The sequence below is a fragment of the Podarcis erhardii genome (assembly GCF_964252035.2).
Source record: "Podarcis erhardii genome assembly, chromosome: 3".
Taxonomy (NCBI): Eukaryota; Metazoa; Chordata; class Lepidosauria; order Squamata; family Lacertidae; genus Podarcis; species Podarcis erhardii.
This window is the reverse complement of record NC_138507.1, coordinates 33,475,068-33,499,180: the sequence shown is the minus strand read 5'-3', so window position 1 is coordinate 33,499,180 and position 24,113 is coordinate 33,475,068. Positions and strand designations below refer to the sequence as shown.

Sequence of the window (24,113 nt, the reverse complement as noted above, 5' to 3'; positions counted from 1 at the left end):
ACCAGACCACAAGACGCACCTAGTTTTTGGAGGAGGAAAACAAGAAAAAAAATATTCTGAATCTCAGATGCCAGAACAGCAAGAGGGATCACTGCGTAGTGAAAGCAGCAATCCCTCTTGCTGTTCTGGCTTCTGGGATAGCTGCGCAGCCTGCATTCTCTCCATAAGACGCACACACATTTCCCCTTTTTGGGAGGAATAAAGTGAGTCTTATAGAGCAAAAAATACGGTAGTTGTGCAGGCATTCAGCTGTTAGCAAGGAGATGCTGTATCCAATGTAGATGCTAATCTAGATATGAGAGAAATCAGCATGTGAAGTAGGAGTTCTGTGCATACATGGGAGATCCCACAGCCATCTGGATCAGAACCTTTGTACCCCCAAACAGGGTATGTTGCAAATTATTGTTGTGCATTGTTAGCCAAAGCAACCACCCTTTAATTGCAGACATTCATGGAGGAAATGACTAGAAAACAGCCTGATGTGGATAAGGTTACTAAGACGCATAAAAGGAAAGCAGCTGAATCTGGTCCAATTCATTCTCATATTCCTGTACTGGATAAAGGAAGAGGAGGAAGTAAGTAATGATCTCACATATATATATGTGGTATCACATATATCATTGCCTTTAGTCATTAACTGATTATTTAAAAGCTGTCAGAATTTAACTTACTATTTCTAATTTATGAAGTGGACAGGATTGTCTACAGGGTCAGGAACCTGTGGCCCTAAAGCCAAACCTACCTTTCTGTTAGATGCCACCTGGAATCACAGGCATGTTAGGCCTCTCCCTTCTTCCTATAGAAACAGGCATGTATGCTGTGTTACCTTTTGTTTACACTGCCTTGAGAAGCAGAAGTACAGTACATTTTTCTGTATTTTAACAGGAAAGCGTTCCCCAACACCAAGCATGTATCCCTCAGGTGCACAGGCTCAGATTGAAACCAAGAATCCACGGGTGAACCTCTTGGTCAGCAAATGGCAGCAAGTCTGGCTTCTGGCTCTGGAAAGAAGAAGGAAACTTAATGATGCTTTAGACCGATTAGAAGAGGTCAGTAAACAGCAGATTTGTTTGCTATAACTAAGCCTTGGTTCATGTCTTATTGGCCACTCCTCTTCATATGGTGGAGGACCAGGAAGATACCCTTCCTTTGACAGGCAGAAGTAGCTTATGTGTTGGTCAGTGCGTACCAACACCCAATTATGTGAAAGCCCTGCTCGTGCACCATTATTATTATTATTATTCACTTTTATTACAAAGGTAATTCAAAGTGATTTACATTAACTATATCTAAAGCAATTTACATTAATTATGTTAATTTCTCCCTTGCTTTTTTGTGACGGAGATATATCACATAAGCAGACATCAGCATGGAGTGCCATTGGTGTTGTGTAGACATAATATTGGGATGTATGCTCCTTCTGCTTTCCCTGTACTCCCTTCAGAACAAATTCACCACTTTCCTTGTTAGAGTTTGCCATGGTTTAGAGTTACTTGAATGGTGATCATAGTGATGATTAAAGATTTGTAAGCCCCCTTCATACTTTAGTTTCAAAAAAGGGGAATGGGGTTTGGGGGAGGGCAAGGGAAAGACTCCTAAGGTTGACTTCCAGTTTGCACATTAACATCTGCTCTGAACTTTAGCATCATGATTATATGTATATCTCACAAGACAGTTCACCTCTTTTTTTCCATTTTTCCTTTTGTCTCAAGCTGAAAGAATTTGCCAACTTTGATTTTGATATTTGGCGGAAGAAGTATATGCGTTGGATGAACCATAAGAAATCTCGAGTCATGGACTTCTTTAGGAGGATAGATAAAGATCAGGATGGAAAGATAACCAGACAGGAATTTATTGATGGGATTCTTTCTTCAAGTAAGTTTTGAAGCAAAGTTCGATCATTTGCATATTACATTTAATTCCTCAGAGTTTTGGAATGCTAGTAAGTCATCAGTTTCCCGAAAGGTTATTGGTAAGAGTTGTTCATTTTAACTTGAACTGTTATTTTCATCTGCAGAATTTCCTACTAGTCGATTGGAAATGAGTGCAGTAGCGGATATCTTTGACAGAGATGGTGATGGCTATATTGACTACTATGAGTTTGTAGCAGCACTTCATCCGAACAAAGATGCATACAAGCCTCTGACAGATGCTGACAAAATTGAAGATGAGGTGCTCTTCTCCCTTCCCCCCTCCCCCTCCCCGCCCCTCAGCCTCTTTCTTAAAGTATCTTTCTCTGGAATTGCATGTTGAACTTATACAGTGGTACCTCGGTTTACGAACAGCCCTGTTTATGAACTATTCAGTTTACAAACTCTGCAAAACCAGAAGTAGTGTTCCAGTTTGTGAACTTTACCTCAGTCTACAAACGGAAGCCGAACAGTAGAAGGGCACTGGCAGCGGGAGGCCTCATTAGGGAAAGCGCACCTCAGTTTAAGAACAGATTTGGTTTAAGAACGGACTTCAGGAACGGATTAAGTTCGTAAACCGAGGTACCACTGTAGTCCCATTGTTTTCTTGACCTGATTGCACAATTTACCATAAATGGCAATTAATATGATTTGCTTCTGATTGTTGTTTTGACAGGTGACAAGGCAGGTAGCAAAATGTAAATGCGCAAAGCGATTCCAAGTGGAGCAGATTGGTGATAACAAGTACAGAGTAAGTATAGAAAACAGTCATGTTATCTGTTGGATTTAGACTCCCCTATTCTGCAAAGGAGTAATTTAACTAAATTAATAATCTAGTGTGAATTTGATGTCTTTTCTCTTTTTAAAAAACAACACCATCATTATCATCGTTTTGGACCCTATTGCATTTTTCACCAGCCACAGTGCATAAAGTGAGATGCCGCTGTTGCGTCACCCTCTTGGTTACAGGTGCTATCGCTCTCTGGGGTGAGGTGGCAACAGAGTAGTCGTGGTAGGTGCAGATGATTGCGCCCCTGTGGCCACCACTGTTGTCAACCCAGTGGTCTCCTGCCCTCATCTCTTCTCTGGCCCCCCATCGCATCCCAGCAAGCGGCAGCACCACTGCAGCCAACAGGGTACCGCAGTGGCAGGACCCCACCTCATGCACCACAGCTGTTCTTTAATCACCCCATCTGATCTTTTAGCTTGTGATTGAAGAAGAAAAGCTAGTATTATACCACCGAAGTCACAATAAATCTTTTCTTGCATTGGAATTGTAAATAACTTTCCAAAGGAGCCTGGGTTTTGATGAAACTTCCAAGTGTTAGAGCTTAATTCCTGTTACAAATATTCCATGCGTGCACCAAGTTATACCTACAGCTTTCAAGGTTTTATAGTGGAACATTCATTAACTTCCGAATTAGAATTATTATTATTTTTCCAACAGAGCAAACAGTTGGGAGTGTATTTGAATAAAGTTGTACTCTGTCATCACCATCCTGTCTTTTCTTTTTGTTTGATTTTGATTTCATTGAAGCATGCTTTCCTTTCTCTAGATAGAAAATGTGCCAGAAAAACCAGCAAGTAGATATCAAGGGGGGATCTACCAAATTGTCGCCCCCTTCTTTCATTTCAATTCAGCAATATCAATTTCCATGGAGAATTTGGCGGAAGGAAATCAGATTATACAGCAAGCAATAGATAGGTGTCATAGGAGTCAGGTCTGACAGCATTAACAGCCCAGACAGCTGATGTTATCAGCACATCTCTAAGCTACATACTAAATTGGAAGATTTAGAATGTGTATGTGCTGTTAGAGTGTGTTCTAGAGGATTTCCTGTTACACTAATTATGTCTTTCTCCCATTTTCCATCTCTTGTCAGTTCTTCCTGGGAAATCAGGTATAAACAGTGGAATGTGTTATGGAGTTCCTAATATTCTTTTAATATGTCGTCATTTCAGCTTGCAGTGGTTTGTCCTCCCCTCCCCTTTCACCCTAAGCTAATTCATTGTTGGTCAGCTACGATGCCTCTCTGGAAGTGCTTAACTGGTTTTCTTGTTTTGGGAATTGCCTTTTTGCCTGCTGCTGCCTCATTAATGAGATTACTTTTAAGGGAACCAGATAATAGACTGCATTAATTGTTAGTGCAAATGCCTTTGGGCATTCTTCCTGTGGTTTACACACTGGAATTGCTGTTAAGATTTTACTGTGATTCATATATGGAGTATCCTTTAAATTTCCATGCTGCATTCCACTGTAAGATGATCCAGGACCTTGCACTTTTTAAAGCTTTTGCCAAAAACAAAAAGGGACATTCAATTAGAAATTGAATAGGGAAATTGCATTTCTATAAATACCATCACTGCAAATTGGGCACCATGCAGACTGCATCCCAGGTAAAGACTGCCTATTTCTGTTTTGTTTCGTGTGCAGTCCATCATTCTTCTTGCTTCTTAGAGGTTAGTACAGTGGAACCTCGGTTGTTGAATGCCTCCGTTGTCATACATTTCTGCTTCCGAACGCCGAAAACCTGGAAGTAACTGCTCCGGTTTTTGAACGATTTTCGGAAGCTGAACGTGCTATGCGGCTTCCGTTTTGAGTTTCCCTATTGTATTGAGGGTTCAGTTTTCGGTTTTCGAACGTTTTGGACGTCGAATGGTCTTCTGGAACGGATTATGTTCGAAAACCGAGGTTCTGCTGTGTCATCCTTTCTTAGAATCTATTCCCTGTGAAACCTAATAGTAAAGGAAGATTATATAGATTTTTAGAATGAGATTACTCAACATTATGCAGTGTAAAAAAATCCCATTTGTGATTTAAAGTTTCACCTACTCTGACATGAGTACAATAAACTAAATTTTCCTTCTCATGCCATCCATGCTAATACATTATATAATCTTAACTTTTCCCTTTGTTTAGCCCACTTTGCTCCCAATTCTAAAGCCACTCTCATTTTGCATGATACGATGTTCTTGATTTCCTAGATGATGTAGTGAAGGGAGTTTGTTCTCCTGCTTTCTTCAGGAGGGTGGGTGTGGCTTTGCCTCAGCACCATTAAATGAATGAGACAGGAAGCACTGGAGCTGCAAGTGGCAATGTTGAAGCATTGTGCCGTCTGGAAAATGGGGAGAGAAATGTTCCACTCCCAAATGGGAGTTGGGGGACTGGGGCAGGTTGCTTACTCCTGACCGCAGCAGAGTGACACCTGAGATTAGGGATCATTTGGCACAACAGTAGTAGAAGTTAATTACCTAAATGAGCTTGGGGAAAGAAGAACTGGGGGGGTGGTGGTAAGCGCCCCAAAATATCATAATGGTGACAGATGGGGTTTCCCAAAACAAGATTTCCCAGGAAATCTCCCCAGACTTATTCAGGAGCTGCCATATACAATGGAACGCATTCCCACCCTCCACCCCCAAAGGACCATCAGAAAATACAGTTGGTGCAGCATAAAATCTTGTGAGTAAAAAAAGAAAGAAAGAAAATCTTCAGCCACTAATTACTTTATGTATTTTCGATTTGTTAACTTTATATGCTTTCCTCTTGTTTGGTTCCCAAAAGTAACATGCCTTTCCCCCTTTGCTTAAGCTGTGTTTCAGTAAGGTACATGAAAAATTAATCTCAGTTACATGATTTGGCTGTAAAACAAGTAGTGCTTACCTTAGCTTTTTTCCAAGGATGAAATCCGGCATTTTATTCTAGTGTGATCTTTGGGAAGAACTCCCCATAGGTACCCACATGAAGAATCTGGTCTTACATATCACAATAATCTGAGCTAAGAAGTGCTGAATCCCTCGTGACTATTTTTTTCTTCCAGGCAGCAGGGTGGCTCTGAGATCCTACCTGTAATGGAGGATTAGTTGGAGGTGGACAAGATATTTGGATGTGTTGGATTGATAATATGGAAGAGTGAGGTCTTTTGCATTGGTTGGGATTTAAAGGTTGTAACCCTGCAGACTGCCAGTGCACTTTTCAGATTTCACAGTACAGTTAGAAGTGAGGCAGCCATGGCTTGTCCCGCCCTTTCTCCCCTGGTCCTGTTGTCCTTCCCTTCCTCCACTTGCTGTAATGGTCAGGCCTGCAGGTGTGCTGTGCAGCAGTTTGGGGTGAATCCCAATGGTAGGAAAAGAAAAGAGCAGAACACGTTCCTATTACACTGGGAAATGTAAATGAGGAGAGAAGCAGGTTTGAGATATTTCCCCCCTGCAGCCAACCCTCCTTTAAATCTGCTGCACAGGGTTGGACCCTCCATGGCAGATTTAGTGAGACGGGGGGGGGGTCTGCAGCGGGGAAGGGGGAAATATCCCAAACCTGCTTCTCTCCTCATTCTGCTGATGGAAACCTTACTGCCAGCTGAGTCAGGTCTCTCAGTTACAGTCTGACAACATCAGCTACGATTCATAGCCTTTTTGCAATGGTAGTGTAAGGCTTCCACTGGAATTATTGGAGACACTTTATGTATTAGTGATTTAACACTAATGTCATGGAAAGGAGATTTGAAATGTGCATATAAAGAGTGAAGGAGAAACTCAGGTGGCCATCCTTATACTACATTTTAGTACCCTATTGGCCTGGGTCAGATCATTCTATAGCAGCTTATTGAACTAAAGTATGCATGAGCCTTGTTGCCCATACACTCTGTCCTCGCATTGCTCTTCCCTCCTCTCTTCTCTGCATGCTGCAATAATCCTTCAGTTAAACATACTTTCCCACTACGTCCAAACTGGGAAGCTATGGCTGCAATGTTCAGAACAAGCTAGAATCTTAAACCAGCTTCAGACCATAGTTTAAGATCCTGGGTTGTTCTGAACATTGTTAACCATAGTTTCCCATTTTGGACATAACAGGAAATTATGGTTAATTGAAGACTTATTGGCTTATTGCAGTATTTTAAAGAGGGAAGCGTCTGTGTGCTCTGCCAGAAGGCTCATTCATATCTCAGATTAAGGCTAAACATGTTGCCCCAAATGCAAACATGTGTTTACATTCATGGATTGGGAGAAGTAGGCTTTAAGCCACTTGAATGAGCCTGAAAATTATGCTATAATGGTGCAGAGATTTTCACCATGTGTACTAATATACGAAGCAACAGAGTGTAATGAGTCCTTTAGATCACCAACGAATTTTGCTAAGGCTCCAGAATATTTGGGAGGGGAATCAGTTGTTTTTCTTTCTTTATTTCACATTTCAGTAAGTGATTGTTTACTTGTACATATTAAAGGGCCCTCAGACTTGGTGTGTGGTGTGTGCGCTGTAACATTTGGAAAGAATGTTGTTTGAGCACCCCTTTTCAGGTACTTTCTGCATAACTGGCACATTAATGCTTTAAAACCAAAACCAGTTATAAAACCAATGTGGAGAGAGGAAATATGTGTTAAAAGGGAGTACGTCTGGAATGCATGTTACATTCAAAGAGCGGAGCTATGCTTTCAAACTACTTGCATAAGAACATGTGAACAGGCTATAAGAGACCTAAGGGATTTTGCAGCATTTCCAGATCACTAAATTGAAGGACCAGCATTTACGTACTTCCTAAAACTTTGCTTTTGACAAAGTACAGCAGAAGTACAATTTTGCACACTTGTTCTCCTTAGACCAGTGGTGGCGAACCTATGGCACGCGTGCCAGAGTGGGCACTCAGAACCCTCTCTGATAGCATGCGCGCAAGATGGCATGCAGGGCCATTACTGGGGGCTGGCAAAGGGACAGCCGCTCCCCCCATGCCATTGCGGGTGGGAAACGCTCCCTAAGGTGGTTGGCAGATGTGCAGCTCCCCCTCCCCCCCCTCCCACCAATTTGGGCAGGAAATGCTCCCTAGAGTGCACGCTGCCCACAGTAGCATGGGGGAGAGTTGTGTGCTAGCCAACCAGCTCCCCCCCCCAAAAAATGCTGCAATTTAAGACAGACAGGGTGCTGGGTAAGGAAGCATGGAGACAGTGGGTTGTGATGGTGTGGGTTTGGATCCGAAGCAGGTTTGGATTTTTATTTTGGCGGGGAGCGACAGCTCAGCTAGCCATCGATTAACAGAAGGGTCTGTCTCTTACCCCTGAGGACAAACAGCAGGCTCGGGCTGTGCTGCTGTTTTCAAGATCCAAGATGCAGAGCGGGGTGGGGGTGGAGAAGGAGCCTGCCAGGGAGCCTCCCATGCCAGGGAGGGGAGCGCTACGCTGGGCCACGCTTGTGCAAAGCAAAACACACGGAAGAGGGGGCAGCTTTGCAATGTGCCACATCGGGATGCTTCTGCCTGGCTTTTGCATAAGCCTGATTTCCCTGCCTTTCCCTCCTCCTTTTTTTGAACTCAGAAGGAGGTTGCTCTTTCTCCTGTTCTGGAGAGTGCAGACCGGGTGGGGAAGAGGGAGAGCCAGTGAGAGGGTGGGTGAGGTGTAGAAGGAGTGAATGTTATGAAGAGCGGCTGAGAGAAGTGAAGGGGGTGGAGGCGAGCTGCTCCTTGAAGACACCTCACAACAGGAGACCTTGGTGCCTGCATGCTGCGAAACCAGTGAGCCTCAGTTCTCTTTCCTGCCCACCCCAACATAGCAACTCCAGCTTCCCTGATGAAAGGGTCAGTCGCTTGCCAGCTGCGGGTTTCCCCAAGTCCCATGCTGAGTCCTCTGTCTGTCTCTGTCTCTCTGTTTCCTTTCTGCTTCTCTCTTGTTCTCCGATGCACAGGAGAGAAGCGCCAAAGGGGCCACAGAGAGAGAAACAGACAGACATCTATACACATCCACACACCCACATGCAGGGAAAGTATTCTGAGTGCGCTCTGCCTAACAGCCTGCTTCGCAACACACACAAGTGCTGAGGCTGCTGGGTTGCCAGTAACAAAAAGAGCAAATAATAATAATAATAATAATAATAATAATAATAATATTATATTAATAATACCCCATCCATCTGGCTGGGTTTATTTATTTATTTATATTTATTTGTATGCGTGCATGCAGAAAATCATTATTATCCCATATTAAATCGCCGTGTTGGCACTTTGCGATAAATAAGTGGGTTTTGGGTTGCAGTTTGGGCACTCAGTCTCTAAAAGGTTCGCCACCACTGCCTTAGATCCTTGGAGCTCCTGCCCCCACCATGCGAGGGTTTTTTTGTTTGCCCCCCCCAACTCTAAACTGATACTTGTGCTAGTGAAGCTGCATATTTGCAACTGAAAATTACCACATCATTAAAGTTGGGGAGACTATCCTTCTGGAAGGAGATGTGAGCTCTAGCATTGGGGAGAGGGAGTCTGCAGCCTTCAAGCTGTTGTTTTTTTAGGTGTTTTTTTACAAATATAAAGTATTCACAGAATTGCAGCATTATTACTTTGAGTTCAAAGGATAGTCTTGCTGGTGCTGGCCTGTTATTGGTTTACTTTAAAATGCTGCGTGTTGGGGTAGTATAATGGAGTTCAGCCAGCATCTAACAAAATAAGAAAAATGAAACTTAAAAGAATAAAATAGACAGTAAAAACATTTACTGGAAAAGTGGAGACATGCCACTAATGATTCAATAGCTACCTAATTTATGACACTCAAACCCTTGGCCATCCAATGAGGCTGAATGTTGGAGGATTCAGGGCTGATAAAAGAAAGTTACTTCTTCATGCAACTCATAAACTGTGGAACTTACTCCCACAGGAGGCAGCGATAGTTTACCAACCCAGATGGATTTAAAAGAGGATTGGACAAATTCATGGAGGAGAGGGCTGTTTAAGGCTGCTAGCCATGATGGCTATGTCCTGCCTCCACAGTTGGAGGCAGCAATGATTATGAAAACCAGTTGCTGCAAACCACAGGAGGGGAGAGTGCTCTTGTACTTGAATTCTACTTGTGGGTTTCCTGCAAGCACGTTGTTTGGCCACTGTAAGAGCAGGATGGCCTAGATGGGCCATTGCCCTAATCCAGCTTATTCTTTCTTACTTCTCACACTGGCTATAGAAATACACATAATGTGTGGGTGAATGGTCACAAAATGCTAAAAAAAATAGCACCCCTTGAAGAAGGGCATCCCTGAAGAAAGATAACTGGATCCCTCATAAAAACTCTTTTTGTTACATGATACAACACTTGCCTAGAAAAGCCCTTAGTGGCTATTCTAAGGGGCAGCTTTCCAGAAGGCAAGAGGGTGAAAAAGAAATTCTGAAATAACAATAAAAGTTTGTTTTTCTGACTTATTCAGTGGTCATCACTGTAATATTTGTTCTGTGGATCAGTGTCCTCATAATGATGTCTAATCCATATTTTGATGGAAATATTCTTATCATTTTTTCAAGGAGAGATCAGTGAAGGTTTTAGTATTGACAGTACAATTCCATGATACAATAGCTTCCTGTATTACATGACTAATTTTTCTCCTTTGAAAAGATCTGAGAAACATCCATGTGGCTCTCAAGAATCGGGGGGGGGGGGGCAATCAAACCTAGCAGCATTATACCCTTGTGTGCTCTGCCTCCCTCCCCTTCCCCACCAATCTCATTGCTACCTTTTGGGTTAATGCAGTTGCATTCAACTTAAAAACAACCTTTACCATATGCATAATGCAAAACTCTTTGGTGATTTTTCTACTAATGATTTAGGAGCTTATTGTGCGTGGCTAATTTTAACCCTCTTGGCTTGGAGCGCACTGTGCTGTTTAGAACTTGTAGGAAACCTTGAGCTTGATTTCCTGTCTTCCTGCACAGTTTGGTGACTCCCAGCAACTCCGTCTTGTCCGCATTCTGCGGAGCACTGTTATGGTTCGAGTTGGAGGCGGATGGATGGCACTTGATGAGTTCTTAGTGAAAAATGATCCTTGCAGAGGTATGTAGGAAGACTTCTTTACATATGACTATTAAACCCATTAATAGTGTATATTAAACTGCTGTCATGGATTAACTAGGGTAGAAGAGGTTAGAAGGATGAAATGTAAACTGTATAAATCCCTGGTTTAGTTAAACACTGATTCATATGCCCTACTTATATACATCTTGCTATTTTTAAGGGCTACCTACTGAAGATACTGTAGACCAGAGCTTTCCAAACTCTTTGTCGCGACACGTTAATGTGTTGGCTGCAGTGTGTAGGTGTGTCACACAAACGCTCCCCACGCTCCTCCCAGAGCTGGAAAGGGGTTAGTTTAACCTCTGGTTTGCTAGTAAAACTGAATTACTGTGTCGTGGAATGATGCAAAACTGAATTACTGTTCCGAAATGATGCATGTTTAAAAAGTGTCTCACCAACATGAAAAGTTTGGAAAGCTCTGCTGTATACTCTGGCTATGCATTGCATTCACCATGTGAGAGCTTGACTTGCAAGGAATTTCTTTGGCTCTCTCACACCAACAGAATGAAAAGCTGTCAGGAACGCAGAAACCACACATACAGGAAAGGAGGAAGTGCTGGTTTCCCTTTCCTGTCCATTGGTTATCTCCCCTTTTCTCTGTTGTTAGCTAATTTTCCCTCAGAGTTGGGAGGGGGGAAGAGCAGAAACTGTGGTGGGACCACTCTTATGGTGAGTGTAACATGTAGCCTGGCTCATGGTGAACAGCTGGAGGGGAAAATGGCTCACTGGTTTGTGGCCTAGATCTTCCAAGGATTCTAATCTATTGAGCCCAGATTTGTAAGCAGATTTCACTGTAGCATCTTAACAGCCTTATAAGCCTAAAACCTGATTCACAGAAGAGGGTAGCCTGGGTTTAGTTGAAATCATTTCTGGGTCCTAGGTCTGCGTGCTGTGTGTGTTGATAGAATGCAGTAGGCATGGGATTGGTTGGGCTAGGCTCACCAAGAGGTGAAGTGAAGCAATCACTTTGGGGGGCAAAATTCCAGAAGTTCAGTGGAAATGGTAAGTAAAATAGTGACTACTTGCTAATCCCAGAGGGAATAATATAAAGGGCATCACCCAGTTTTATGTTGTGAATGTACAAAGGAATGTTAAGATGGGGTGGTGAACGTAGTGTTGTATTTCTCAAAAATGAAAAGTAGCTACAGAAAACATTATTGGGCATATATTAGATTATTTTTCTCTGTAGTTAAAACTGTGAATTCTATACGTAATGCTGCAAGTTCAGACTGAAAAGTAAACATTGTGGTGGTATACATGCTTCTTTGGGCTATATATTTCTTTTTCCTAATGCTTACTTATCCAGCCACCATTTTATCAGATACAATTGAAACTACAATTTAAAATTCCTTCTGTTTAGTAAAGGATCATATGACTGGATGTTATCTGTAGTGTTGAAAAAAAGAGTGAACTGTGCCTCAGGTGGAAAACTTGCTTCAATTCTGTTTTAATTACATTATGCTTGAGTCACATTTTACATTCCTGCTGTACAGGAATACATGAGATAGTTACACAGCCTACATTGATCCACCTGATTCCATCATCCCATCTCATACTCTACTCTGAAGAATCTTAACAGGACAAAAGTGGAATGTAGCATTCTGACTGAATATAATTGACTCCTATAATAACACATTACATGTGCTATTTTATTCCTACATTGTGAGATGCCTACAATCCACCCATGTTCCACCTAAGTCAGGTGAACAGTACTTGATTTGACATATTGTTGCTGCTTTTAAAAAACAACAACAGCTGGTATCTCCAGCTGATAATCACCAAGCTTCCCGTTACAGGAATTGGGTTCTTCAACACCAGTGTATACAAATATGGAAGATGTGATGGCTGCTACTGTAGTTTATGCCTTTCCCTTCCTCCTCCCGCACAACTACGAGGAGGCATTAACTTCTGTTTTAAATTAACCACAGCTTTTTATCATCTGGATCTGGACAAAATGTGGTTAATCTTAACCACTTATTTAAATAAGCCAACTTCAGACCATAGTTTAAGAAGATGACTTGTTTCAATAAACCATAGTTAAGGTTAATTTGGACATCTAGGTTTGGACATCATGCAAAACTGTAGTTGCTTAAAGCGGAAGCAGAAGCTTCTTATCCTTTCTCACGGTCACACCAGAGGAGGACAAGGCAGGGGAGAAGTCCAGAGCTCACTACAGCTCATCACTAACATAAACCATGGTTTAGCGTTATGTGTAAATTGAGTCAATATGGAGAGATTTTTTTTTTTCTGAAACAGGTTTTCAGCAAGGATAGTTCATTTGTGATTTTCAGTATTACTGAATATGAGTCTGAATTTTTTTGTTTTCCATTTGTGGGGTACTTCACCCACAAAATCCCTTTCAAAGGGCAACATAATTTCAGAGATAAACCTGTCTCAAAAGGATGGAACGTAAGATTGCATTCTTCATCAGATTTGCCATGGAAACACTAGCTCTTATGTGGAAACTAAATCATATACAAACCTGTTGGGTGTCTTAATGGTGACTAGGTTTCATTCTATTAAAGCACTGTGTGATATGTTGTGTCCTCATTTCATGCAATCTTAAGAAGTATGAAGATAGAACATCCCTTTTTGAAGATGGCAAAGAAACTACTTGCTTTCTTTTTTTTACCTACATGATGACATTGGGACTGTCTGCAGCTGAGCTTACACCAAGAGTGGTTTCTTTTGCTGAAGAAAACTCCACGATCTTGCTTAGGAACACTTAGCGAGAACTTTAAATCACTTAAGATCTGTCCTTGGCCTGCAGCTTTGAATCTTCTTGCATATGCAACTGCTGTAATTGATTTCTTCTCCTGCTAACAATTTTCTTTTAATATGACCCATATCCTGTGTCATTTTTTCTAGTTCATCATCATGGGAGTAAAATGTTACGTTCGGAATCAAACTCTTCAATTACCACTCAGCCTACTATAGGTTGGCAAACCCCTCTCTTTGTCTCTCCTGTTCTTAATGTTCTTTTCCATTTCCTACCCACTCTGCTTTGATATATACAAATATATATTTAACACAACGCTTCACGTTTCACATTTTTTAGCCTTAACACTTATTGCACTGGCTGGTGCTTGAGAGCTTGCTTCTAAATTTCCTTTGACACGCTCGGAAAGAGTGTTTCAAAAGCAATTGCCATTAAGACAGAGAAAACCAAATGCTAACCTGTTCACGCATCTGAACCTTGTGGGAAGTTCTCACCTTTGCCTCTATACCTGCGTTTGTCTGTGCCCAGCATCCCATCACTTCTTTACAGTTTGGGAGTTTCTGTTTGTCATTGCATGTTGCCCAACTGCATTACTATATAGCTTAGAATTAATATGGTTTTATGCTTTTCTCTCCATGTTTATTCATCGTAGCCAGCATCTGTTTCTGAATCATCCAAACAGTGGTAGCATTAGTCAAATGGGTCTTCAGGTTGAGTCTGTGCATTGGTAACCAAATAGCATGTTGAGCCATTCCATTATCATGCTGATTTATGTTGACAGCAGTTCATCTCTGCTAGCATAAAATGTTAAATGCGCAGTTCATCTTTTGCTAGCGTAAAATGTTAGATGCGCATATTCTGCAAATGAACTTTTTTTGTCTCAAACAAATGCATTACTCACTAATGTGTTTGAATTGTTTGGCCTGTTTGTTTAGCTCTAGCAAAGCCAGCGATATGGACAGGCAGCCGGGGAAATAATCAGACTTCTCAATTTCTCTCTTTCGCATCCTCTAGCTAAAGGGAGGACGAACATGGAGCTACGTGAGAAATTTATTTTGGCAGATGGAGCTAGCCAAAGCATGGCTGCCTTCCGACAAAGGGGACGCAGATCACGACCTTCTTCAAGGGGTGCTTCACCCAACAGATCCATGTCTGTGTCAAATCCACCTGCTCAAGGAGCTCCAACATCAGCTCTTGCTGCCAGCACACCCAAGGTATGACTGGAGTGGTGCAGATGAAATTTAATGCAGTTAATAAAATCAGGCCAAGCTTGCTACAGTTCGCCATAATGCTACCCTAAAACAAATAGGGGAGATATTGGTTATTTTATTTTTCAAAGAAAGCTAACAAAAATTTTTTATTGTTTCCTCCCTTACAATTGCAGCGGTCGTGCAAGCCTGGGAAAAAACATGTAAGCTAATTAGAAAAGTGGAAAAAAACAATAATGAAAAAACCATTAACCCACCATTGCATTTTAAAAAGCACACATACATTCTCTTTTGTATAGAATGCTTGTCAACTGTTCCTGCTTTGTTTTGGTGTTATTTTGTTTTTGACTTTTACTGTGAGATTCAGTATTCATAATCTGAATATTCCTCTCCATGACATTGTTTTCCATCGCCTGTTCTTCACCCTTGTGATTTGCCATTGTTCCATACAGACACCCCATCATTTAACACGCAACTATGGTAAACCATGGTTGATAAACAGCAAAACATCATCTCCTTGTAAACCTCCAGAGTGCTCTGAATATCAAGTGTCATCCACAGAGGTACAGTAATGGATGGATATTCTAGTCTAACATTCACTAAAACTATCCTGTTAGCTAACATTCACTACAGTTCCTTGCCCAGCTATGCTGTACCTTCCTTACATATTAATGCACTCCGTTTGTTTTCAATCTTCTATCCAACAATTTTACTTTCTCTCTTTTTAAATCTATAAATTGATCAGTCATTTGAGTTTGTTTGGGTCTTGATGAGCATGTCTTTAAATTCTATATAACGATGGTCAAACTAGGAATCAGCACTGTACATGTGGAGTCTAAGATATTTATAACTGAAATCATCTAGTTTGCTCTAGATAAGCAGTTAGATAAATATGAGATCCTGGTGCATTACCATTCTGCCTAATGAAAAGTTATGTGAAATGCAAGAAGTTTCAGATTGCTGCACTAACATTAAGTCAGTCCAATATTATTTTACCTAATAGTATGCCATTGGTGTTCTGGCTCTGTTTGACCCCATTTAGTACTTAGGCCTCTCAGAGCTAAGCACACCAAAATCAATAAACTAAAACACTTTCTATTCCATGCTGAACTATGGCCTGAGTTTAGTTTCAAGCCCATCCCTTCCCAACAGCTCAGAGCAAGAAATGGCATTAAAATAGAAACTATAAATACTATGCCTAGGAAACCTAGATAAAATTGTGAGATTGCATTGCAACTATCCCATATCTGCTTTACTCTGGCCATTAAAAATGAGTGAAAATAAAAATATCTTAGAGTGTATCTGGCTCGGTCCTCCAAGAGAAAGAAGTTCCATATATCTCAAGGAGCCACCAAGAATGTCTCACTTCGTGCCCTCATGGTACAAACACGCATTAAAATTAATTATCTGGTGATTGTGGAACACTGCGTAGGTGGCAGCCACCAGAATATTTAGGATCTGAAGTATCTTTCAGTGCCAATACTGGGGAAACAACCCAAGCTATAATTTCTCAGTTCTCATAGGGAAATGGTTGTTTGTTTAGAACAAGGGAATATTGAGAACTGAAATACATAAAAGATTGAAAGAGTCTACTATGGATTAAGGAGCCAAAGATTAAATCAGTAGACTGTCTCCTGCTGACATAATACTGCTGTCTTCTCACATAATACAAAATTATATTAGGGTATGCAGTACATCAATGGTTAGCCCTGAGAAGAATGTGTTATTACTGCTCTTGCTTGTGGCGGCTACCACTTCTGCTACTTTCCCTCCAGCTTTTTCTACAACTAACTTCTGAGATTTTTGTATGGCTTTGCTTACTAGGTAGCGAAACACCTACTTAGCTATCCTTCCCATAAAATACATTTATTACATGTACAGAATTATTACTCCTAAATATCCACAGGATTTAAAACACAATATAGAATATGAATTTCTGACAGTTTCTAATATTATGCTTTCTTTTTCTCCATACTTCAGCAGATAGCATAGCCTCAATGTAAACTTCCTATTTGCATTTAGCTATTAGTAGCAAACCAAAGAAGTGTCAGCGCAGCAATTTAATTGTCCTCCCTGGTCAGAATTAATTCCATATTGCCTTGATGACTAAACAGTGATCCTTCAGACTAGTCACACTGGTGCATTTTTCAGAAGCATAGGCATGTTGCAGAAAAAATAGCAAAATGTCTTGTCATAGAGTAAACTCATGATTTTGTAGTTTAGAGTTGACTTCATCAGATACATGAAGTGTGATCCTAAGTTGGCAGGTATATTACATCTTGACATGTAAATATAAAAAGCCATTCTTTTTGTTTGTTTGTTTGTATGTTCGTTTATACAATGTCATCAGTGTACAAAGCACCTTACCAAGTTATGTAAGCAAAACCAGACAGGTTCTTGCTCTCAAGAAGTTTATAAACTAAAATTTGATAACTGGGAAACATTGAGGGAGGGAAGGAAGAGATACAGTGACAGGTAAAGTGCTTTACATACTAGATATTATTACCATTTGGTTCCCTTTCCAACTCATTAACTAAATATTCCTATGTCATCACTTTTTGGAATAGCTTTTTCTTTGCCATGCATGTTCCGAAGAAGGTGATATGGATGGAGTCCTAAATTCAGCTCTTGTTTGTTGCAGAACATAATGGGTTTGTTTCATTCAGTTCTCCTTGTGTCCTACAGGGGACTCCAATACAAGGGAGTAAACTTAGATTGCCAGGATATCTGTCTGGGAAGGGTTTCCATTCTGGAGAAGACAGCAGCCTCATTTCAACAGCAGCTACAAGAGTCAGGGCACATTTTGCAGGTGAGCACTGGAGAGCTTGGAATAAATGTCTCTGGGATGCTAGTACCTAATACAAAGAGTCAAAAGTAGACTACTGCATGTACACACATTGCGTTGGATCTGCTTCTTTGGGAGGCTGAAATGTGGCAGATCCTGCTTTGAATCAAGGCCTTGGTACTGATGAAATTCTGGTTCACTGAAGGTGGGATGTAAAATTGGAACTGCATATTGATATCATGTCTAACTTGTGAGTTTCATGATACCAGAGCAGAAGAAGCTAGAGTGAAAAGTTCCACTTGTGATACAAAGCACTTTAAAAGGGAAATAATTGGCATTGAAAACAGTAGATTGCTTTGACTCATATCCACCAGCTGCACATAACAGAGGGGCTCTGATGTACCCATGTAGGATTGAAACAGGGCATACTTGATGTGCCCAGTGGGTAGCATCCAGAACGTCCCTGCTGAATGTGATGAAAGGACCATCCAGTCCAGCATCATGTTTTCACAATGGCCAATCAGGATGGGAAGCCCACAATCAGGATGTGAGTGTAGCAGCAGCCTCCTTACCAGTGAAACCCAACCACTAGTGTTCAGAGATAGAAGCTGCCATGACCAGTAGCTACGGTTAGCTTTATCCTCTGGTTTGTAATGAAAGAGCAGCACTCGCTTGAGTAGACTTCTGGATGCCTATAATGGAGCACCATGAAGCTCTTGATGATGCCAGTACAAAATCAGCCTTCGTTATCCCTGCTCACTCTAATTGCAATGGGTGTATTTCTCCTCCTCATGCAGACACCAGAAAAACACCAAGCAGACCTGGAAGTCGAGCAGGAAGCAAGGCTGGCAGCAGAGCAAGCAGCCGCCGGGGCAGTGACGCATCTGATTTTGACATTTCAGAAATTCAGTCTGTGTGCTCAGATGTATCAGAGACTGTTCATACCCCAATTAGGCCAACACCCCGACCCAATTCTCGCTCAGCATCTGGAAAACCTTCCAAAATTCCAACTCCACAAAGAAAGTCGCCGGCCAGCAAATTAGACAAGTCCTCCAAGAGATAGTGTGGTCGGTTCTGTCAAGACCACCTTTTTCCTGTGCATTAAATATTTAAGTTTTTAAGATGTAAAATATTCTGTAGAAATTATTGTGAAATATTACGAGAGTTGGATTTTTAATTTTGCAGATGGCCTTATTTGTGTATTTGTCTTGTTTATTTTATGTGTATGATTTTTGTCAAATTTTGTTTCGTTTATGCCATATCATATGTGAAAAGGAGAAAGTTTTTTTTTCAATGTAACTAACGGTTGTTTGCAGTAATGTGTAGAGAGATCACTAAAAGCAATTACTGAATGTACAATTGTCTTTGTGTCCTAAGTCAACAAGGCCTGTCACTTCATCATTAGATTTACAGTAAAGGATACCTCATAACTTTGTCTTAAGACAAATGAAAAAGACAACAGTCAACATTATGCATTTTGAACTAACGCAGTGGACTCGAAGAGGCATGTGGCAGGGATACTAAGAAACAGAAGACACAGTTCATACTGCAGTTAATCAAACATTATCCTACAGAGAATTCAGTTACTTAAAGAGCACTTGCCAGTACTTCAGTACTCCAATATTTTGCAGCATTTTCTGTGCCATTGCTTTAAAGGCCAGACACCATCTGGAATCTAGAATTATTACACTTGTATCAGAATGCCAGTATAATCTGCATTCACGTCAGCGTGAGGTTTTCTTTTGCTTGAGTGGATGATAGCACTGTATCATTGGACTCATTTTATATCAAAGCAGTTTTGCTTGCAGAAAGAAAAGGGAAAAAAAATTATGAAATAAAGCTTGTCCCTTCTCTTTGTTGCTACTGTATTCCTTATATCCCATGGAGGTGTGTGTTCTGTGTCAACTTTACTTCGTACATGATTTGCAAGATTCAGATCATTACTTTCAGAACAACCCTTATTTTTTCCCATTTCTCCATCACATTTCATGCAATCATTGGATTCCTTCAGTATACCAATTTTTGCACGTCATAAGGCACAATACACCATTCATGCCTTCAACAAGAATTCCATACTGTTGACTGGTGAATAAAATAATACTGAGTGAATCAGTGTGGAGAAAGACTAGATGAATTGAGGCAGAGCATGGTTTCATTTGCAAGCAGAAAAAATGCACTAGGAAACATCTACATTTCTTCCATGGAATTCTGGTAATTGTATCTCTTCAAGAGACTACAAATCTCCAGTCTTTAAAAAATGGTATGTTTCCATGGTTTTGAGGGAAAACTGTGAGAGTTAAGCTCCCATTTCACACACATCCAGTGGTGCAGGAGTGGGTCCCAAGTAGAGCAATCCCATACAGTGGTACATTGGTTCTCAAACTTAATCCATTCTAGAAGTCTGTTCCAAAACCAAAGTGTTCCAAAACCAAGGCGCGCTTTCCCATAGACAGTAATGCAAAACAGATTAATCCATTCCAGATTAATCCATTCTTTTAAAAACAACCCCTAAAACGGCAATTTAACATGAATTTTACTATCTAACGAGACCACTGATCCATAAAATGAAAGCAATAATCAATGTACTGTACTATAAAATAAATAAGACAGTATTGTAGATGATAAAAATTAAAATTATTATTTTTTCTTACCTGCACTGATGTTAGTCATTGTTTGGATGGGGGGAGTGCTTTTATCCATTTCCACAGTGACACAATCAGTAGCTAAACTGGGTTCCACACAGTCACAAAAACAAATTAACCAAAAAAGCCTAAAAAACAAAAAATGCAAAATAAATAGCAAAACCAAAAGCGCCAATCTTAATCCGTTCTGGAAGTCCATTTGACTTCCAAAATGTTCAAAAACCAAGGCGCGGCTTCTGATGGGTGCAGGCACCCCGGAAACAATAGCCGACAACCACATAGGACGTTCGGCTTCCAAAAAAGATTTGAAAACCAGAACACTTCCAGGTTTTCGGCGTTTGGGAACCAAGGTACTACTGTATTACATGGGTCAGTGTAGTGTTGCAGTTAGAGTCAGACTGGGACCTGGAAGTCCCAGGTTCAGTTCTCTACTTGGCCATGAAGCTAATTGGGAGATCTTGGGCCAATCCGTTTCTCTCAGCCTAGCTTACCAGTTTGTGGTGATAAAATAGGGGAACAGAGAACCATGTGCACCACCCTGGGTTCCTTGGAGGAAACGTCAGAGATATAAATGTATGCGTTTGCTTATTTAACCACATAGGCTGGATCAACAACCACTGCAAGGAATACAAGGTCAAACAGGATTACAAATTATTTATATTGTGAAGGGGTGAAGAACAGTTCTTGATTATTTTTATTACAGGTTTAAAAAAGATACTTTTACTCCTCAGTATTGACCCACTTTCCCCTCTGCTTTTATTACATTACATATTTCCCTTACACTTATGAAATGACAGAGTCTTATGGACTCCCGCTGCTAAGCATTCCTATAGCACTTTTATTTTTAAAGTGCTTTCAAAATCTTTAAAGATTTAGATTTAAAGTTGGGTTGTAAATTAGGTTGCTCTTGCTGTTGTTTCCCATTTATACATGGGAGAGTGAGGCTGATTTGCTCAAGATCACACAACCATTATGGCAGAGGGACTTTAACTCAGCCTTTCTGGATCCATGTTCTTCATCTTGGTCCCAGGAACTCCCAGCAATATTGCAGCAGGGCACAGAGAGTGGTAAAAATTAGGTGTGATCATTCTATATTACACTTAATACCTCTGAGAATATTTGCTTCTAACACCAGAACACAATGCTTTCCGCAGCAGAAATGCCTATTTTTGGTTTTGGATACATTCTCATTATTTTTGTGTGCCTTTTACTTCTTTGGAGCATATGTGTTTAAATTAGAGATTTAATACTCCATTTGGATTTTGCCTAGCAGCAAAATAACAAGCCATACTTGCCACTAAACAGATGGTTACTTGTGGTTCCTGAACTACTGATGAACTTGGTAAGCTTTAAATGGCTTTGTTTTCCTTGTCAAAGTTAGTCTGAGCAACTGCCCACAATTCCAGTACTGGCAAAGCATGAGAGGTGCTCATTTGTGAGATACTAATTATTCTTTATTCTAATAATCCTCAGAAGGATTCATAGTTTGACTACAACTTGTGGGTTTGACTAGTTCAATGGATTGGTTTTTGGGGGCCCTTGCAGAAGTACATTTTATGGTGCATTCATTATGATATGTGATCATTATGTTATCGGAGCAGTCATACACAGTCCCACTTTCGATATTGTTTGCACCTGCAAGGGTTTGGAGGCAGTCACGCTTTCCATTTCCAATCAGTGTGTATCCCTTAACTTCCTGCTAAAATCCTGTAACTTTCTCTACCACAGATATTCTGGTTTATTTTTTGTCGTGCTATAGCTTTTCCAGACAGTAATAATGTGGTAGCATTGGAGCAGCATTGCAGAACCAAACTAAAGCAGAATAAATTCACCTCTAATGCTCTATTACAGTGCCAAGAACATGTTGCAGAATAAGCCCACAATAAAATAGTCTACAAGGTCCCTTACTCAGTTCTTACTGAAGCATGCATGGCATGGCCTATACAGTTTCTTTTTACAATATAGTGGTTTGTGAAATATTGGTGTCACCTCTGCTCATATCGCAGGCAAGGATATGCAACAAAGGGGGGGGTACCTCAGTTTGATCATATTTGTATACTGTTCCCATTTAATGTGGAGATCTGAACCACTTAACACATTACAATTTACTGTCATAGAGATCATGTTATTCCAGGCAAATCAGGGAACTTGTATTACGAAAAACACTTGCAGCCCACTTTTGCACATTGCAGTGAAAATGTGCTTTCATATCCAGAAATTTTCTACGTGCCAGTATGTTGTTTATAATGAAGCACACATTTGATCTGCTTGCCTTTTTAAAAGTCTCACCCAATCCTCAAGGGCAGCTGCATTAGAACTGAAATTAATGGCTGCCTTTAAGTCAAAAGAAGTTACATCCGCGCCACTTAGTCATTTGTCCATTGTTCTAGCTGGTAAGTTATTCTGTTCTCTTTATTTAAGGTGCTTAAATTAACACCGTATTAACACTGTTGAAAAAACGTAGTTTGCTTTATTCTAACATGGCAGTCAAAAGAATGCCTGGCCAGAGAGAGGCTTTATTTTACAGAGAAACAATGAAGTGCAGTGATAAGAAACTAACTTTCATTAAATGTGACCTTTATAACTCTGGACATTATTTCTGCTTCTAATATTTATTTGACACAGTCCAAGAGTGAAAATGCAAAGCAGTTTCACCAATATGATCCCTAAATATTTCAGAGTGTGGCCTGGCAAATCACCAGAAAACTGTAGGCCTCTGAATGTGGTGCCCTCCTAGTCAGCCTCGGTTTACCTCAGAAATGCTTTGATGATTTTTTGCGCTTCCAGCAAACGACTATAACAAACACGATTCTGTTTTCATGCCTTTCATGGTGGAAATGTCCCAAATTTGATTTTCATTTGTAATGCCTCATCCTTACGTCTGGCCATTTTCACTAAATCCTGCTGCAGGTTATATGTTGAGAAATGAATGGCAAATAGGGCATTTTGAAGTGTCAGCATTTTTTTTACAATCGTTAAGAAGAGTTCAGGTTTTCTTATTACATCTTTGATTCTGGCTGAGGCAGAAATAGCCTTTGAAATGAATTTTCAGAGGCTTCTGTGTATTGTCATGAGTAAATGCAAGAAGTGAAGTGACAAGTGAAGAAGCAAAAATAAATATACGTTAATCAAGCCTCTTCAAACCAAAGAGAAGCACTTGTGCAGTTCATACTTCTAAACTGAGGTGATCTTGGAATGCGGAGATGACATTGTACTTCCCCCTCTAGCTTTCTCACAAGCCAAAAATTGTGATATTAATGGGAAAACTTTTCTTTAAACTAAATAGCTGTTTGCGTGTCGAGACCCCAAAGCCACCCCTTTCTTTAGACTAAATAACTGTTTATTGCAGCTTTTGAGCAAAACACAATCTATAGAAGGAGTTAAAATAAGGGGGGTGAAAGGATATATGGGAGATGGGTTAAGGTGTTTTCATCATACAGTAGTACCTCGGGTTAAGAACTTAATTCGTTCTGGAGGTCCGTTCTTAACCAGAAACTGTTCTTAACCTGAGGTACCACTTTAGCTAATGGGGTCTCCCGCTGCCGCCGCGCGATTTCTGTTCTTATCCTGAAGCAAAGTTCTTAACCCAAGGTACTACTTCTGGGTTAGCAGAGTCTGTAACCTGAAGCGTCTGTAACCTGAAGCGTCTGTAACCCGAGGTACCACTGTATAAGTTGTTGGAAATATGAATATACCAAACTGTCAGTTGTGATGCATAGAACATAATAGAAGGTGCCCAAATGTTCTCAGTTTTGTACGGAAGGTGATGGCTGCTCCTTCCATTATTGAAGCACCATGCATTTGTCTATCCATCATGCATGCATGACCCAATGGTGAATTTCGAGTAGGGGGAACATAATTCGACCAATTGTAGAGAGGTTGCTAGTACTCAAGACATATTCACACCATACGTTTAAAGCACTCTGCCCCCACTTTAAACAGTCATGGCTTCCCCAAAGAATTCTGTGAGCTATCATTCATTAAGGGTGCTGAGAGTTGCTGAGAGATCCCCCTAGTCCCTTCACAGAGCTACAATTT

General features: G+C 40.7%; 1 protein-coding gene across 33 annotated transcripts in view; it reads left to right on the top strand.

Moving 5' to 3' along the window:
- The window catches only part of DST (dystonin), a 313,318-nt gene extending 294,032 nt beyond the window's left edge, over window positions 1-19,286 (top strand). For 20 of the 33 annotated variants that reach the window (XM_081856616.1, XM_081856602.1, XM_081856627.1 and 17 more), the window contains 12 exons: window positions 446-575; window positions 886-1,049; window positions 1,713-1,875; window positions 2,018-2,172; window positions 2,587-2,661; window positions 3,794-3,811; window positions 10,583-10,700; window positions 13,590-13,658; window positions 14,455-14,654; window positions 15,101-15,211; window positions 17,334-17,457; window positions 18,231-19,286. In XM_081856616.1, the coding sequence (XP_081712742.1) occupies window positions 446-575; window positions 886-1,049; window positions 1,713-1,875; window positions 2,018-2,172; window positions 2,587-2,661; window positions 3,794-3,811; window positions 10,583-10,700; window positions 13,590-13,658; window positions 14,455-14,654; window positions 15,101-15,211; window positions 17,334-17,457; window positions 18,231-18,496 (1,593 nt within the window). In that variant the 3' untranslated portion in view covers window positions 18,497-19,286. Of the gene's footprint in view, window positions 1-445; window positions 576-885; window positions 1,050-1,712; window positions 1,876-2,017; window positions 2,173-2,586; window positions 2,662-3,793; window positions 3,812-10,582; window positions 10,701-13,589; window positions 13,659-14,454; window positions 14,655-14,824; window positions 14,852-15,100; window positions 15,212-17,333; window positions 17,458-18,230 lie in introns of all 33 variants that reach the window. The other 13 variants (XM_081856621.1, XM_081856619.1, XM_081856629.1 and 10 more) reach the window with 5 other exon arrangements.
- Window positions 19,287-24,113: the final 4,827 nt, after the last annotated feature.